General features: G+C 36.4%; 1 protein-coding gene and 1 non-coding gene across 2 annotated transcripts in view; both read right to left on the bottom strand.

Annotated features, from left to right (window-relative positions):
* Positions 1–743: 743 nt before the first annotated feature.
* Trnat-ugu (transfer RNA threonine (anticodon UGU)) lies at positions 744–816 on the bottom strand. The gene has a single exon. It is a non-coding gene; the product is annotated as a tRNA-Thr (tRNA).
* A 3,674-nt stretch (positions 817–4,490) lies between these two features.
* Positions 4,491–18,695, bottom strand: part of Srp72 (signal recognition particle 72) — a 30,623-nt gene continuing 16,418 nt past the window's right edge. The window contains 9 exon segments of the mRNA XM_047566557.1: positions 4,491–6,491; positions 7,288–7,447; positions 9,125–9,162; positions 12,453–12,590; positions 13,531–13,608; positions 13,741–13,844; positions 14,547–14,642; positions 15,933–15,997; positions 18,279–18,351. Of these exon segments, the coding sequence (XP_047422513.1) occupies positions 6,314–6,491; positions 7,288–7,447; positions 9,125–9,162; positions 12,453–12,590; positions 13,531–13,608; positions 13,741–13,844; positions 14,547–14,642; positions 15,933–15,997; positions 18,279–18,351 (930 nt within the window). The 3' untranslated portion in view covers positions 4,491–6,313.

Genomic DNA, 18,695 nt, shown 5'->3' on the forward strand with positions numbered 1-18,695 from the left:
TTCTTCACAAGTAGATAATTTGATTATAAAATGTTAGGGTAAGTTTCCCCTCTTATATTTTTAATGTATATTTTTAAGTCTCATGATTAAATGAAAAGGCTAAGATTATAGAAATTGTTAAAACATTTCCAATAATAAATGAGTATTTTAAAACCTATTGTTAAAACCTGGTGAACTGGAAGTAAACTACTGGAAGCATTCTATAAACATGCCAGCCTTAATTTTCATTGCCCTTGACTGAGGGATCAGAAGGGCAAGCTGTTAAGAGTTAAGAGTGCTCAGAGATACAGACTCTACTCTGCAAACACTAAAGAGTAATAAATGAGCAGCAATGCAGCCAGAATGCTCAGAGGAATTCCATTCTATTTCCTAAACAGCTTAATACATAAAATATTAGCAATTGTTGTTAATGGCACTGGTTTAGAAATAACAATAATCTTATGTTCATTCTGCTTGAACACCAAATGTTGACATTAGACTTAGACTGAATTTCTAGAAGAAAAAAAAAGTGATCTTAAACAGTATTAGAATGTCTGTAGTCACCTCTTTTTTAAAAAAAAAATCTATGTGAAAGTAAGACATTTTAAGTTCTGCCCCAATAGGTATTTGAGTAAAGGGTATGATTTTTAAAGGCCATACATGTTTGGTAAAGTGAATTCTTTAAAAAAAAAAAAAAAAAAAAAAAAAAAAAAAATATATATATATATATATATATATATATATATATATATATATTTGTTTTTTGGGGGTGCTGGGGATCGAACCCAGGGCCTTGTGCTTACAAGGCAAGCACTCTACCGACTGAGCTATATCCCCAGCCCCTATATATATAAATTGACACAATATTTTAGTTACTTATTTTTCACCAGCTAGGCTACCACTAAGCTACAGCCCCAGTCCCTAGAGTGAATTCTTGATGGCTCCAAATGTGAATGGTAATTTCATGAATCTCTTCTATCTCCATTCCTACATATGTCCTTTCCCATTCTCTCCATCTACATTCACATGTTAAAATGCCATTCTGAGAAAGTGCTAGGGTAAGGAAGAGGGACAATGCACAAAGGAGACTTCATTAAATGTTTTTAAATTGCATGCTTTAAAGCAATAGCAGCACCAAGAAATGGCTGCAGGGCATGGATTGTGTTCCCCCACCATCTCCACTGGGGGCCTCACTCAGCATACTTTATTAATTCTAAGAGGCATATTCCCCCACCCACATTTTAACATCTCTGAAAATAGGATGTCTTTAAAATCTATGGTATGTCATATTTTGGTTGGCAGCATTATTTTCTTTCTTAGTAATTCCTAAAATAATGGCATACTAGGTCCTTGAAACATTGGGAGTTAAAAACAGTTCCCTACTCCTTTTCCAACCACATTGCTACCCCTAGGCCCATTCTATCTAGAAATTCTGCACTCACTAATGTTTTACAAATTTTGTTTATATTTTTGGTCTAAAATACAAACTCTGGGTTGGGGATATAGCTCAGTGACAAGAGCATATAACTGAAATTTGAGGTTCAATCTTCAGCACCGAAAAGAAATAAATTTTAAAAAATAAATCGTAGGCTTCCTTGTGTTTATCACCATCTAGGGAAAGCTGAGATAGTTATAAATCAAGAGTTCAGATGCAAATTGTGATCCCAAACACCATCTGTTCTTGGACAAAAGTTAATCCTTTAGCCATATATATAGATATATGTAGCCTGTGTTTTACCAAAATATCAAATTTCCGTTAATAACTTTCAGCCTTTTAAGTTGTTGAGGTTTTGCCTTTTTTTTTTCTAACATTTAAAAACATTTAAGACATAACATGCACACAGAAAAGTATATAACATGTATGTACAATTTAAAGAATCATTTTAAAGTGAACATCCTAATAAGCCACCCAAGTCAAGAAATGGCCAACCCCTCAAGAGCCCCCACCCCATGTGTCCTCCCCACCTACAGCCCCCTTCAGGCTCCCTCTTCCCGCTTCTGCTCTTGTTTTGCTTCCCCCCCCCTCCCCTTTATTTCCATTCCTCGATTTGACTTGGGATATGAGAACTGTGAGACTTGAAGCTGCTACCCAACCTGAGCAGCTGTGACCAAGGGCTGCTTCAAGGGGCTGTCCACACACACTGGGCTCCTCTCTGCTGCTGGACTCTCGACTCTGAACCCTCCGAGGACAGGCAGTTCTTCTGAGAAGGGCTCCCCTCTGTGTGGGCAGGACTGTGGCTCTTCTTTTACCTACAGGTGGGTGAGGGTTGGAAGAGTCTGGGCTGTTTTTAGACCTTCTGGTCAGCTTTATTTGTATAACGAATTTTGTAATAAATAGAAAAACCCTCAAAAAATTTTTCCGTTAATAATTAAAACTGTTCAGAACCAAAAAGTGGCTCTGGACCCAAGGAGACCCAGAAACATAGAGCCCATCAAGCTCTCACAATACCTGGGTTCCCACACCTCTCAGTTAAAAATGTGTGACCTTCCATTCTGAGCGCTGGTGGTCTGCAAGCAGTAACCACAGTGCCTTACAGAAAAAAGCCAGGGAGCCCCCAAACACATCCTGCATAAATTCAAGAACCCTGCCGCTGCCGACATATTCAGCTGAAAGAGCCTGAGCGCAGGAAGGGTCCGGGACTGGTATCTGTGTCGGCAGATGGTCTGGGAGCTTGGTGTTGAATGTCTAACAGAAGCAAAAGGTCCTTCCCTGTGTCGTCGTGAAGACCAGTCAAGATCTCTGGTCCCTTAACACTAGAATCGATTAAGACACAGGGCAGGACACAGGGGTGAAGATAGGCAGGGGAGAAGGGGAGGGCAATGCGACGTTGGTCACTTGGCACGATCCCTCCCATCCTCAAACCCTGTTGAGGCCCGGTTCCCTGCTGCGCAGGTCTGCGGGGCTCGGACGTAACAGAGCCAGCGCCGGGGTCTGAGAGCCGACAATGGCCTTGGAGGCCAGGGTCCCAGGTACCTGGTTTTCAACCGGTGGCTCCAGAGGGATGGCTGTCGAGGTGCTGCTGCTCTTCTCTATCTCTGGTTTTCCTTTAAATTGCTTCTTCTCGTTCGCTGTCTCTTTCCCTTGAACTTTCTTCTTTTCCTGCTCTTTATCTTTTCTTCTAAAGTCTTCCTTTCCTTTCTCTTTCCCCTTCTCCACCACTTTCCTTCTCTCTTCTTTACCTTTCCCCTTAATTTTCTCCTTCGCCACCTCCTTAGCCTTCCCTTTCTTCATGTTCTCCATTTCCACCGTCCCAGTCTGTTCGCTTCCTTTCCTCTGCGCGCCCGCGCGCAGGAGTTGCAGCCTCTGGTCCCGGCAGGTGTGGCCCCCTCAGGGGGTTCAGGGCGGAGACGTAGGTCCACAAGGCGTAGGCCACACGCGTGGTCACCGTGGCCGCAGCTAGTCCCAACGCGCACAGCCTGCGGCCTGGCACTTAGCACTAGTGGGCCTGCCCAGGGCGGCTGGCAGTTGATTCACCTAGCCCGGGGGTCGAGAGGAGGGACCCCGAATGGAGTTGAAAAGGGCGGGGGTTCTAGCAGGTGGATCGAGCCCAGCCCAGAGGAACCCAGAGGAACCCAGAGATCCCAACCAAGAGTTGGGAGAGCGATGGGGCGAATCGTCGCTGCCAGAAAAACGTCCCTAGGTGCCACTTGCCCAGGAGGGTGCACCGTGGCGCGATTTCCCGGGGCTGGGCAGGGTGCCTCAGAAACTTCTCCACGTAAGTAGGATCCAGAGCGATCTTAGCCGCTGACATCTCTAGCTTCAATCCCAAGCCAGCATCCTCAACCCTGAGGACGCCTGCAGCGCCATCGTCCTCCCTCAGATCACAACCAAAGCCAGGAAAGCTAGTTGTGTATCCCCCACCCCCACCCCCGGTCCGAGTAAACTCCACTAATCAAATCTAAAGGCTGCCTGCTACCCAGGGTTGTTGGTTAAAGACAACAGTGTGTCTTAAATTCCGGTTGCGTTTAGATTAAAAAAAGAAAAAAGAAAAAAATCTCCGGAAATTAAGTACCCTGCCAGGACCCAGGCTGCTTGCAAGGTCCAGGTATCAAAGCCCGATGTCGGCAGGCAAAATAGTCTAATCTACCCGATGGAACTTTCAGAGATGGTGTGGGGGCTGTAAGGCAACTGCTTAGTATGTAGGAGGCCTTGGATTCCATCCCCAGCACTACCAACTGATTAGTTAAAAATTAGTTTACACATGCCATTAACTGATTTTTCTTCATCAGATCAATTTCAGATAGGCTTGTAAGGAATAATGAATAGCAAGTTCCAGAAGGCTTGAGTGATGCAATGATTTTTAAGGTTAGCTGTTCAGAGTTTTCTTTAAAAAGCTGATTAAAAACTTCAAATGCTGTTTGTTTATACCCATATCCAACATGATAAATTTTCAGTGGAGTTTAAACTGGGTTCCCTCAATCCCATTAGATTTGTTTTCTGGCTTTGCTGGCAGGGGCAGGAGACAATTTTAGATACTTTGTTTGAAAGAAAATTCTTAGATGCTAGAATAGTCACTGCTAGAATATTTTATTTTAAAATGTGCCACAGTGAATGGATGTATCCACATTGGTTCTTATAAATGTACACATACACACATGTATATACAAAGTATATATGTCACTGGTTAAAGGCCTGTCCAAAAGAGGAAATAATTACCAGAAAGTCAAGGTAGATGGTGTTTACACTTCATTTGACAATAACTTATTTATTTGAACTGAAATTTCAGTCGCTTAGCAATGACTAATACCAATGGCTGCCAATAACAATGACTAAATAGAGAACTGTAAATTTCACTGTTGTGCCTTAGGTCAAAATTTTCAAAGATGGATAATTTTCACCAAGATTCTGTTGCTTAGTTAATAAAAAAAAAAAAAAAAAATGATTATCTTTAACCACAGAAATTTAATGGAATGCTAATTAAGAGATTTACTAACAATCATTCCTATAATGTGGTATATATTCAGAAGGAATAAATATCTGGCACTCTTACCAAGAAACTATTCTCTGTTTAGCTCAAAAGTATAACATAATAAATCATTCTTATTTTAAGACCTCATGTTTAGATGCCACTGCAGATTCTGATGTTAAAGAGAAAGGCAGCACTCCATTTCCTATCTTTCAAAGATGGAAAGCCTTTTTAGAAATTCTTCAAGGAAGTTTCAGTAGATATGTTCAGTCGAACACACCAGCACTTTTATTAACAAGGACAGAGTAATCTGATCACAAGGAAATACAAGGCTAAAATAAATGATACTTGGGCAGCATAAAATGAATATTAAACAAGGGGAGGCACCCCAATGAGTGTCTCACAGCTGTTGAATGTGAAAGTGGCTTGTGAGCAAGGAAAGATAAGAGCAACATTCACACCACAAACTGATTGTAAAAGACTTCATTACTTAGAGAAAGGTAATGAATGGTCAAAACCTATAACGAAAGCAAAGTCATCACAGAGTATCTATTAATTGGGCCAAACAGTTCTGTTAGATCTTAATACTGCTTGGTATTGATTTCCTGTCTATGTAATGAAGTCAATGTTTTATGTTCTTGATAGGGGCTATTAATCTTCCTGATTAAGAAAGTCCAAACCCATCTGACCTCGGAACACAAAGACACTTTTCTTGCAACATTGATATATTCTTGAGATACTACCGAGTGGTGCTAAATCAGTATTAACATAATCTGAGAATGGAAATAAGGGGCACGAAGGAGCCATATACATATAAGAAAACTATCCCATATTCTAGTATCACATGACAAAATTTATGGTTAAAATTATTTAAAACATTTACTCTCTGTGGTCACTCATTTAATTAAGTGAAGAACACTAGTGTTTTGCTAAGGTCCCTTTCTTATCACATGATATTTCTAACTGAATACCTGGAATGCTCAGAAGATTCCACTTTCAGCCTCCTAAGGCCAACTAAGACATAATTTAAAGTGGGACCTGAATAGCAATAAGTGCCTTCATACTCTAGTAGAAACAGAAGAAACAGTTTCTGTTTAAATCCTGGGAAACCTCAGATAACATGACTTATTTGTGAAATGGAAAAAAGGTCGAATCAGCAAAGATAAAGGGTGCAACAGATATCAAGGTGGTAAATGCCCGATCATCTCCAGTCCGTATAACCTGTGCAATCATTGGCAGTACAAATGGCTAAACCTGACTAGGCAGTTTGAGAAAGGTGTTTTCCTATTTGATGCAAAAGAAATTATTTTATGAAAATATGTGGATATAAGAGGGAGCAGTTCTGTGCTTCTTGCTGGTTACCTTTATTATGTTCCTAGTATATCACTGAGACTAATTTAAAAACAGCCCGCAACAAGGACATTCTATCACCAGCCACCTTTTCCTCCTTTCTTCTTTTTCTGTTGCTGTTTCTTTTTTGTTGCCGGAGCCCCTGCAGGTTTCTGGTGTCTTGGGGGTATGATGTTACTTGTAGAGGCAGAGACTGTTGCTGCACTGCCAGGTCTTGGGGAGGTGGGTGGGCTGCTCACAGTTTTACTGGCATCCCTGAAATCAGACCAGAAATATTTTGGTCATTCATAAATTCAACAAAGGAAAAGGGTATGTACAAGTGTTTTACTTTCTATATCTAACAATTTTCCACTTGTTTATCCTTTTTCTTTTCTTTTTAGAATACTAGGGATTGAACCCAGGGATGGTCTAACTACCCAACCTTTTGGAACAGATTCTCACTAAATAGTCCAGCCTGGCCTTGAACTTGCAATTCTCCTGCCTCAGCCTCCCAAGTAGCTGGGATTACAGATGTGCACCACCATAACTGGCTTTAAACAACATTTTTACTATTATGTAACTAAAGAAAAATATATCATACATGCCCATTTTCAGAAACTTAAAAAATAAATAACCTACAATTCTATGTATAAATAACATTTTTAATCTTTAATCTTTCTAGTTTATCTAGAGTTAAATGATTCAGTGTAGTTTCCTTTTGAAACAAGAAATATTTAATTTTTATAATATAATCAAAGTTTTAGTATTCATAACATATTCAAACCAGAACTATATTTTCTTTTATATATTGTAAACATTTATCAAGGATATATGACTGTATACTTCTCATACTTAAAATATACTAACGAACTCTCACTAATATCTTTCAATCAATCTAAAAACAACCTAGGTTCTTTATTTCCTTACTTTTTTTTTTTTTTTTTTTTTTGTGGTGCTGGGGATTGAACCCAGAGCCTTGTACAAAGTGAGCCAAGCACTGTAACAACTGAGCTATATCCCCAGCCCAACAGCCTATGTTCAGAGTGACTTCTACTATGGAGCCATGACTTACAGTTCAGATGAGGCCCCTGCAGTTGCTCCCTGGGTCCCTTTTCCAATCTGATCCTTCTTTTTACCCTTTTTTCTTCCTCTATAGTAAGAACGTTCTCGCATTGGTAGCCATCTTTCTGGATCTGGGGTAACTTTTGGGTCATAATTCTTAGGTAGTTTTCCTGTGTAACAAGTAATAAAGAAATGAGGGATATGTCCATAATAGTTTCAAGACAGTGTGTTTATACAATGTGTATCTATGCCTGGGAATAAATAACACTACAACTGAAATTGTTCTGAGAAAGTTTTATTTGTATGATCTAGCAAAGGAAAAGGCCTCTTTTCTAAGTATAATATAAAATCCAGAGGCTATTAAAAAAAGAGATTTCACAGCTTTATATAAAGTTTTTAAAGTTTGGTAAGAATATATTTTTTAAGAAAAATAGAAAAAAATGTATATTCTATAAAACAGTATATTAACATCCTTTATATAGAAAGAGTTCTTGCTAATCAATAGGCAAATCGCTCAAGAAAAAATGGGTAGTTATCATTAGGGTAGGCCAGGGAAAATGAAAATCATTAATCATATAAAGAGATGCTCAATCTTACTAATTAAAAATGAGAAGGGTAACAAAACTTATTGGACTAACGTGTTAAAGGCAGTAACACCTAGTTTTGGTGAAATGATCACAAACACTCAACCACCACTGGCAGAAGTATATAATGGTATAGCCTTTATGGAGAACAATTTAATTTGACAACACCCATCATTTATAGACTCCTAGAAATTTATCCTGCAGAAGTCCATGAGCCACAAAGTTATACAAGAACACTCTCTTTAATGTTAATATAGCAAAATAACTTAATTATTGATCAGTGAGAAAGATTAAATAAATCATATCTATACTATAGTAAGTTATACAAAAGAGTTAAAAATGAGGCACATGTGTATTTAATAATTTGGAAAAACATTCTTCATAATTTGGTGTAGAGGAATGAAACAAATTATCATAATATTATGTTCATACTCCTTTTATAAAACTGTTCATTAAGCATTAAGTGCGTAATTATATGTATATTTCAGTATACAAAAAAGTTAAGTAACCATCTCTGGGATTACACATTTGTAGCAGAGAATTTTCCACTCTTTATGACACTCTATAATATTAGACAAATATATCATCACTGGCTTTTTTTGTTGCTTGTTTACTTTGTTTTTAGAATAAGTACTACCATTTTGCAAGTTTCAAAAAATGTTCATCTGGAAATCACAAAAATAGAAAAGAAAGTGATATTGCGTATTATTTCTACCTATGTTATCAGTTGTTTCCTTTTGGTAATAATACATAAAAGAAGTAATTACTGAATTTTATCCATTTCCAAGTACTATGACAAAAAAAAATAAATAAATAAAACTTCAAATTAAAGATAGTAGACTGAATGCAAACATTAGCTTGTGTACCCTTTCTACTAAAATGGTCATAAAAACATTAGAAGGAAAAATAGGTGAAAAAAATACTATCAAAAAATTTTGGAAGCTGGTAAAAGTTTTGTTTCTTATAAAAAATAAATAAAAAACTCAGGCAGTTATGTTAAGTTCCCAGTCACAATGAAAAAAGACTATGGCAACAATCTAAGTTTAGACAATCCAACTTCAGTTATACTCTTTTAAATTAATAAAATTAAACTGTAGATATAGTTGAGACAAAAGTCAGTATTCAAAAATACCAGAGGTGAGGGCAGCACATTTATGTCCACAAAGTTCTATTTAGGGATAAACTCAATTTTTTTATTTTGTAGAAAACAATCTAAAGGTTTTTTTTTTGTTTTGTTTTGTTTTTTATTCTTGAAAAGCTTACCCTTCTTTTTCTTCTTCTTCTTTTTCACATCTCCCTGTCTAAAATGAGAAGAAAAATCATTACCATCACTGTGCTAAAATATTTATGGACATAAGTATGTGCAAAAGAGTAAACTGGGCACTTAATCATATTTATTTATTTGCAGTGCTGGGGATTAAACCCAGAGCCTTAGGCATACTAGACAAGGGCTCTGAGTATCACTGAGCTACACCCCCAGCCCTCATAATTTTTAAGACTTGGTACCAGTTCATCAAAACTAACAAACAAGCTGTAATATTAATTCAGGTTAAATTCAATCACATTTCAGGCAGTATAACTTCTGGAAGATAGTTTAGAAAAGACAGATAAGAAATGTTTGCAGAAAACAGACAACAATTATGTTGAAATAATAATAATTTTTTTGTGTGTGTATGCCAGGGATTAAACATTAAGCTTAAACATTGAGCCACATTCCCATTCCTTCTTATTTTTTGAGACAGGGTCTCACGAAGTTGCTGAGGCTGATCTCGAACTTGAAATCCTCCTCCTCGGCCTCCCAAGTCACTAGGATTATAGGCATGTACCACAGCATCTGGCTTTACCTTTCTTTTCTGTACTATCTTCTAAATAGTATCTGAGTAGTACCGAAAATGTAACAGGTAAAAATTTGCACAAACATGAAAATCTGCAACACCTCTTGGTAAGTAACCTTACATTTGGGAAGACTTAGAGAATCAATAAGCTCTTTGCCAGAACATTTAAATAACTGCAAAGACTATCTCTGGAAGGATATTTAAAACAAGTTACCCTGGTCATGGCCCTGGGAAGGAGAAGGCTGAACAGGGACAGAAGGAAGATTTTTACTCACTCTGCACTTTCTTAATCTTCATTGCTTTCTCTCTCCCTTTTTTTTTTCCATTGTTAGTGATTGAACCCAGGGCCTGTTGCATGCCAAGCAAGTGTTCTACCACTGAGCTACACCCCAAGTCCTATCTTTTGAATCATGTGAGTCTATTAACTTTAAAAAAGTAAATAAAACCTCTGTTAAGCACACTTCAAAATAATTAAAAATTCTGAAAGCTACAGTGAAAGAGGAAGATGAAATTTAAAAAACCTGTATGTATTCACAAGTGATATATTTCTGTGAGAACTATGAAACAGTAAACTGAAAAGATGAGACAGCAACAATTCCTGCCAATTCATTCTATAAGTCATTCAATTATGGAAGTCTTTTCAGTATAAAGAATAATAAATGCAATGTGTAGTACCATACTTTAATATTTCATCTCTCACCCTGACTGAAATAATATTCTAAATTCTGCAAGGGCATACATACCGTTTCTCAAAGGTTCTTTTTTATTTCTTACATCTCTGCCTTTGCTCACACTCTGCCCATCTTATCATCCTTGGAATCAGCACAAATGGTGCCTTCATGAAGCTGCTCCTAACTTGCCATCATCCCAAGCAAGAGCTACTCCCTGTGGCATGCTCCTTTATATCCCATACATCATAGCACACACAACCTTTGATTGCAATTATTGTTTAAATATATTTGGTCTGATTTTATTTTTGTTCAACACTTAGCATATACATTCATAGTGTAGCTTCAAAAAAAAACTACACTTTTGCATTCAAAAGTTGAGCGTAAGATAAATAATGTAATGCCTAATGAAAATACTATGCTGAAATTTTAAAGTTTAAAAGTCTATGTATATCCTGATTATTTAAGAGAAAACTAAAGTTTTAGATAAAAACTGTGTATTCTTAGTAGTAATTACCCAACTCTGTTTGCAAAGAGAAAAAAATACTGAAAATATTTACACATGTATTTGAAAATCCATTTAAGACCTAGTTTCAATTTATTTTATTTTGGGGTTTCTAGTAAATCTTAAAAATAGAATGAAATGGAATTGGAATAATGTAACATTTTTGAGGCTTTAATTCCTATTTCAGTTTTAAAAAGTTATTATAAGGATGATAATGCTTTTTTTAATTACAGTTTATAATGAAAGAAGTCAATCATATTAATCATATATTCTTGCTTTTTCTTTGTGTGTGTGTGTGTGTGTGTGCAGTGCTGGGGATCAAACTGATGCATACTAGACAACTGCTCTACTACTGAGGTTTATCCCCAGCCCTGAATTTGTTTTTTATGAGGAAAAAATTTCAAAAGGCATTTTAAAAGAGGGAAGATAATAAAAAATTATGAAAGTCACAAAACTGGAGAAGTGTTTGATATCTTTCATGCTTTATTCATTCTGAATCAAAGCTAGAATCAAACATTTTACTATATGTTTCTACTACCTGTGTTAAGATGGTAACAAAGGAGAGTCAGACTGTGAATTCCTTTTTTTTTTTCTTTTTTTTTTTGCGGTACTGGGGATCGAACTCAGGGCCTTGTGCTTGCAAGGCAAGCACTCTACCAGCTGAGCTATATCCCCAGCCCGTGAATTCCTTTAAGTAAATGAAGTTGGCTATCTTTCCTCCCAATGAGTAAATTAAACCATCTGGCCGAGTATGGTAGCACATGCCTGTAATCCCAGCAGCTCGGAAAGCTGACGCAGGATCACAAGTTCAACACCAGCCTCAGGAAAAGCGAGGTACTAACCAACTCAGTAAGACCCTGTCTCTGAATAAATACAAAGTAGGGCTGGAGATGTGGCTCAGTGGTTGAGTGTCCGAGTTCAATCCCTGGTACCCCACCACCCAGAAAATCTGAATTTTGGTTCAATATGCTAAATGATGTACTAAATGCACATCAGTAATTTACACGTAAATAAAGTAGATAGTATCCAGTCAATGGAATTTTTTTAAGTATTTTTTTTTAGTTGTCAATGGATCTGTATTTTATTTATTTATACGTGGTGCTGAGACTCAAACCCAGTGCCTCACATATGCTAGGCAAGTGCTCTGCCACTAAGCCACAAATCCAGCCTCCAATGGAATATTTTAAGTAAAAATAATAAAATATGTCTACATTTAATACATCAAAGATCTCTAAGGCTTTTTAAATTAAATGTAAGAAAATCTGAAAACAAAATAATTCTGGAAAAAACAAAAAGTAAACCAGTTTAAGGAAAATATTTGTAATCCACCTGTATGTATAACACAAAGAAAAATATTTGGAAAGATACACAAAAAGGTATCAGTGATCAGTTCTGAGATGGAGGAACCAGGGTGGAAATAAGGAGTAAGAGCTGGGCACAAGGAAAGAGAAAGAAAAGAAATAAATGGAATTTAAGCTTTATTTACATGGCATTTTTATGAGATATAGTTTTCATTCTTTATAGAATTTAAAATCAGCATTACAGAATATTTTTAGAAATGTTTTTAATTAGAAAAACATTACCCTTGTTCCTTTGGTTGACTATCTCCAGTAACTTTTCCACCTTTCTTCCGAATATACGTAGCACCAGGAGAATTTTCAAGAGCCTCGACATCTACTTTTAGAGACATACTATCTGATGAGGGCAAGTGTTTACTAAGACTGGGATGGTATAAGAGTTCAGGAACCAAACATGCACACATGTCTATCAATATATTTCTGCCACTAGAAAAAGAGACTGTCTTTTCCTGATGCCCTTATCAGAAGCAAAAATGTTCTAAAATCTTCTACAGAGTAACAAATCAGCAAGTTATGTCAATTATAAAGTATGTGTTCCAAAAGGAGAATCAAGATCTAATCATCTATTCCTTAACATGGAGATGAAGTCCAAGGTAATTTCAAGACAACTATCAAGTCAGATAGTAGAATGAATCAGACATAACTTTCTTATGTTCATATATGAATACATAACCAGTGAAACTCCACATCATGTACAACCACAAATATGGGAGGCTATACTCCATATATGTATAATATGTCAAAATACACTCTATTGTCATGTATAAATTAAAAAAAAAAAGTCAAGCTTATAAAACATAGGCTTTTTTTCACTGCAAAGGCTTTGACTTAATATCCACCACCCCACGTCAGTTTTGGGAACACACCCTGATTAGTGTAGTATATATGATCTAAGCTTAATCAATCAGGACACAAAATCCTCTTATCAATAGTAATTGTTTCAGACTAATAGTTCACAATTCATGCTCAACTACCCACATAAAATATGCTGTCTTTTCATTCATTCATTCACTCACTCATTCGTTCATTCACTCACTATTATGTGCAGCTGCATGCACTTAAACCTGGAGAAATATAGGGTTGCACCTTGTTGACTTCATTTCTGCTTCTGGAGCTCATGATCCCAAGGTGGATCCATCACTGCATTTTCCAATCACACTGATCAATAATTCTAATTTTTCCCTTTATCACTTAGAAGAGAGTTCTGATTATTAGTTGAAATTTACAACAGAAAAATACCTGGGCAAAACTCTGGCTCTAGTGCTCTATGGGGAGCTGTCTGGAACAACAATCAAAAGGATACACTTTAGCTTTCTCTGGATCTACAAGTGAGTAAGCAGAAATAAGCTGCGCCAGTGTGTGAATATCTTTTGGATTTTGTCTGAAAGAAGAAATAGATAGTCACTGAACAGTTTATAAAAACTAAGAAAGTACACAAACATGGAAAATAACTCCCTCTTATCAATACAGAAACAAAATATGGATTTCTACATCTCCACCTTTTAGAGCTTACTTCCATAGCTGTTCTAGGTCACTAATTGCCTCCTTCTTCCGCCCATATTTGAGTTTGAAGTTTGCAGCTTCTCTTATCAATGACAAATGAGCAGGAGATTTGGGCTACAGATTCAATTAAAAAAAAAAAAAAAGTTAAGCCAAATATCTAGTAAGTCAATGAAGTTATATTTATTAAACCTTTAAAATGGACCTATCCATTAAATTAAATTCCTCATCCTAAATTTTACTGAATGCCTGAAACAACAATATCTCACACACACACACACACACACACACACACACACACACACACACAGAGGGTAGACAAATCAGCATAAGTAATCACCAATTTATGAAGCAGTTACAAAATCCAGTTCTATTTAGGTTGTCTATCACTAAAAACATTCTCTTAAAATCAAATCCTAAAGATATGCCACCATAGTTCTCAACCATTAATGTAGTATTTCCCAGAATATGTTTCTCCACCACTAATAGTGATAACAATATAAATGGCATTAGTGTATACATATGATGGGAAGTTGGATACTGCCCAGGCAGAGACCCACACTGGAAAAACTCAAGACGTTTGTATTAGAAGGACCCATGATAAACGATTATTCCATATACTATTGCTCCAGTAATTACTACCATCCATGGGCTCTCTAGTCACTTAAAATAAGCTCTACTATATGCAACCATGTGCTTCTAACATTCTTATTTCTTTGGATTATGGAAAAAAAAAAACGACACCTATGCACACAAGAAGAAGCTTCAAAAAATACAAACGATTATTTATCTAAAACATGTCATTTATTCCTTAGTTACCTGATGGTTTTGATACCACTGGATGGCTTGTGTGAAGACCTCGATGGCACTATCAATATCTTCCTCATGGCTGTACATGGTCACTAATGCAGATACCTATATAGTCAAAGGTATAAATTAATGAATACCTTTCTTCTAAAGCAGTGCCAGCTCACAAATAATTTGGTAAGTTCAGAAGGTGAGAAGTGCTTAGACACATTTACACACAAGACACCACTAGACATTCAAGTGTGATCAGCCAGGTACACATTAGTGTGGCTGAACCCCAGGTGATGAGCTCATGCAGCCTGAGCTGCATAAAGCTAGTGAAAAGCTTGTCCAGTATGCTTAAGGGAAAGAAAGGAGGCCCACATGGCTAGAGTAGAAGGGGAGGGGCAAGAGGAGGAGCAGTAGGAAATAAAGATAGATAAGAACAGAAACAGAGACAAAAAGTTGTATCTTTAAGAAACATCAGGTGCTCTGAAGTTGTAGTTCAGTGGTAGAGCGCTTGCCTAGCATGTAAAAGGCATTGGGTTCAATGCTCAGCACCACATAAAAACAAATAAGTAAAATAAAGGAAAAAAAAAAAAAGAAACATTAGTAAAAATGATAAACTGGCCAGAAAAAAAGACATGAATAGCCAGTTTCAGGAATGAGAAAGGTACTACAGATATTAAGAGGAAAATAAATATTATACATAACTTCTATGGCAATAAATTCAACAACCTAAATGAAATGGACAAATTTCAGGAAAAGTAAAAGAAGGTCAGATATTAAATATTAGAAATATTTTATTTCCAGTCATATCTCTATCTGATTCTAAGATGAAATGCAGAATAATTCTTAAAATATGAATCAAGACAAACACTAACATAGTTATTATTACATATTTATCAAGAACTAACTGAAAACAGAGAATACAAACATGAGTAAAACAGTCTCTGTTCAACAGTACATTGTGCATCCTATCACCACAAAACGTCTTTACTATGAAACAGATGCTTTCCCAGCTATATTATTGATCTAAACCTGTGCTGTTGAATAACAAGAAAACTAAAAGCTAAATTTGTTGATCACTATTACTAAATTATCTTAACTCAAAGTGATATGATAAACAATTCCCTATAATAGGTCTGAGATTATCTGAGGTTGGCTTTCATCAAAAATGTAAGGCCTAATAGTGCCTGGCACATTTGACTGAATAGTAAACTAACAAAAAGCAGAACAAAAAATGAAATTAAATGTATACCAAATAAATAACTATTATTATTCTACTACTCCTACCTTATAAATATACATAAGAAAATCAGTAGAAATTAAAGTAAATACAAATAAACATCAAACATACAAATGGACTATCGATTTCACTAACTTCTCAGTCTTACAATATTTTAATTACAAACTCACCATGCCTGGTTTATGCTTTAACTCCTCTATGCTTCTCAATATTAAACATGCTTTGGAAATATTACCTTAGAAGATTAAAAACAAAATCAGTATTGCAGTGAAGAAAGCATATTGTGGAAAAAATAAAAGAAATGTTACTTCCTACCATCACTTTTCCTTAGGAAAAAAGTCATAATCTTATTTTGTAATATTTCTAAGTATACAAGCTTTAGAGTCTTGGGGTTAGTACACTTGTCTCTGTTAATTTTACAGATAAGGAAACTGACTTACAAAGAAATAATATACTTGCTTAAGCTTACAAAGTTAATGGCAGAGTTGCTACCAGAAAAGATGTCTCAACTCCCAGTCTGTTTCAGTTCTACTTCTCCTTTATCACTCTGTAACTTGAAGGTGGTAGTAGATGAATCCTTCCCTAAAGTCCTTGCTATGTTAATATAGATATAAATGCAGTGAAAAATCTGTGGTGATAAAAATTCTGATTTTCCACTCATTGCTAACTTCAATAATTTTAAATAAAAACAAAAAACAAAACAAAACAAAACAAAGAAAACACAACAGACCCTTGCCTGGTAATTTCAGGATGATAAACAATCTTTGTAAAAATCAACAAAAACCAGGCAGTCAGGAGTGGTGGCAGGTGCACCTGTTGTTCCAGCTACTCAAGAAGGCTGAGGCAGCTATAGCAGGAAGACTTCTTGAATCCAAGAGTTCAAGGTCAGCTTAGGCAACATAGCAAGACCCTGTCTCCAAAAAAGAAAACCCAAACCCAAACCAAACCAACCCCCCCACAGACCCTAAAAACAGATAAGGAAAAAAGATAAAGGGGAGAGCAAGGAGACAGGTGTGATGGCGCGCACCTGTAATCCTAGTAACACGGGAGGCTGAGTTAGGAGGATTGCTGAGTTCAAAGTCAGTCTCAGCAACTTGGTAAGGACCTAAGCAACTTGGACCTATCACAAATTTAAAAAAAATCTAAAGGGCAGGGGATGTGGCTCAGTGTTAAGTGCCCCAGGTTCAATATCTGGTACCAAAAGGGGGGGGGGGTGTCAAGGAAAAGAATAAAAGAGTGAGAAAAAGAAAGAAAAAAAAAAAGACGAGTGAGGAAAATAAGGAAATGTGAGGGTTAACAGGGAAATAAGCAATATTTCTCAATCCTATTTTCATTACTGCCTCATTTAAAAGACTTTTTGAACATTTTTTTCTTAATTGCCAACTCCCCAATTCACGAAATTTTAATTTGTCATTGTAATATGTAAGATTTTTTTTAACCATTTACCACCCTTGTTGAGAACCAGAGCTGTACAATTTCCCTTTTTTTTTTTTTTTTTAAATATTTTGTTTTTGTTGTAAGTGGACACCTTTATTTTTTTTTTATGTGGTGCTGAGGTCGAACCCAGAGCCTCATGTATGCTAGGCAAGTGCACTACCATGTGCCACAACCCCAGCCCCAAAGCCCCATTCTTTTTTTTTTGGGTGGGTGGAAGTTTTTTATAATGATGAAAATGTCCTTTCAAGCCAAGTACAGTGGCACACGCCTGTAATCGCAGTGGCTTGGGAGGATCTCAAGTTCAAAGCCAGCCCCAGCAACTTAGCAAGGACCTAAGCAACTCATTGAGACCCTATCTCTAAATAAAATACAAAAAAGGGCTGGGGAATGTGCCTCAGCGGTTAAATGCCTCTGGGCTCAATCCCCAGTACCAAAAAAAGAAAGAAAGAAAAGAAAATTCTTTCATCTGTGCTATCCAACACAGCAGTTACTAGTTGCAAGTGGCTACTAAGTTTTCCCAAGTGTGGCTAGCCCAACTGAGGAACTAAATTTTAAATTTCACATAATTTTGATTGCTCTAAAGGTAATAGCTTCATGTGGCTAGTGGCTAGAATGCTAGCCAACGTAATCCTATTTAATCACTCAAGGTTGGACCAAAATCACAAGACAAAAACACTGATAGTTTCTATTAAGAATCAAACACATCAGTTCTCTCATTAAATCCTATGGGTGACAAAATATAAATGAAAGATAAAGGGCGAAACTAAATAATACTGGAAAGAACAATGCAAAATAATCCCTTTCTCATTTCACACAAGTATTACCAGTTATAGATATAAATATGAATAAGTATAATCAGAAAATATGAGTAAGTATAAAAATCTTTTGGAACAGAGGTATACTTTGCTTCTACTGACCTTCAAGGCCCAGACTGAGACTCATTCTAACAACTGAGGAATAACTGAAAGGGCCAACCTCCTCACTACTAAATCTGTTAGTGATCACAAATCTAGCCTCACGTTTGAAACAATAATTATACCTTACCACTATGAAAAAAATATAAAATCAAATATTAATACCTTGGGAAATTTTCAATTGTGCCATGGTCAGCTTAATTTCAGCTGCATTTTCTGGATGCTGATCTGAAAATTCCTAAAATTATTTTAATTGGGAGGGAAAAAAATCACATTTATTTTATACAACTGCAGATACTACAATTACTTATCTCAGCTACTCAAGATTTTTAAATCTGGAAGCCACACATAGTGGTGAATGCATGTAATCCCAGCTATTCAGGAGGCTGAGGTTAGCATGGACATTTTAGCAAGTCTCTGTCTCAAAAACAAAACTAACGACTGAAGTTTAGAATAGAATTCACTGAAGAATATATTACTAAAACAGAGGTTACCCATGTTCTGCAAACTTATATAAAACAAAGCTGTAACATAAGAATTAATCAAGGTGGCCATGGAATTTATCTGGTGGTACATTTTCTA

Source organism: Sciurus carolinensis, chromosome 10, assembly GCF_902686445.1.
Source record: "Sciurus carolinensis chromosome 10, mSciCar1.2, whole genome shotgun sequence".
NCBI lineage: Eukaryota > Metazoa > Chordata > Mammalia > Rodentia > Sciuridae > Sciurus > Sciurus carolinensis.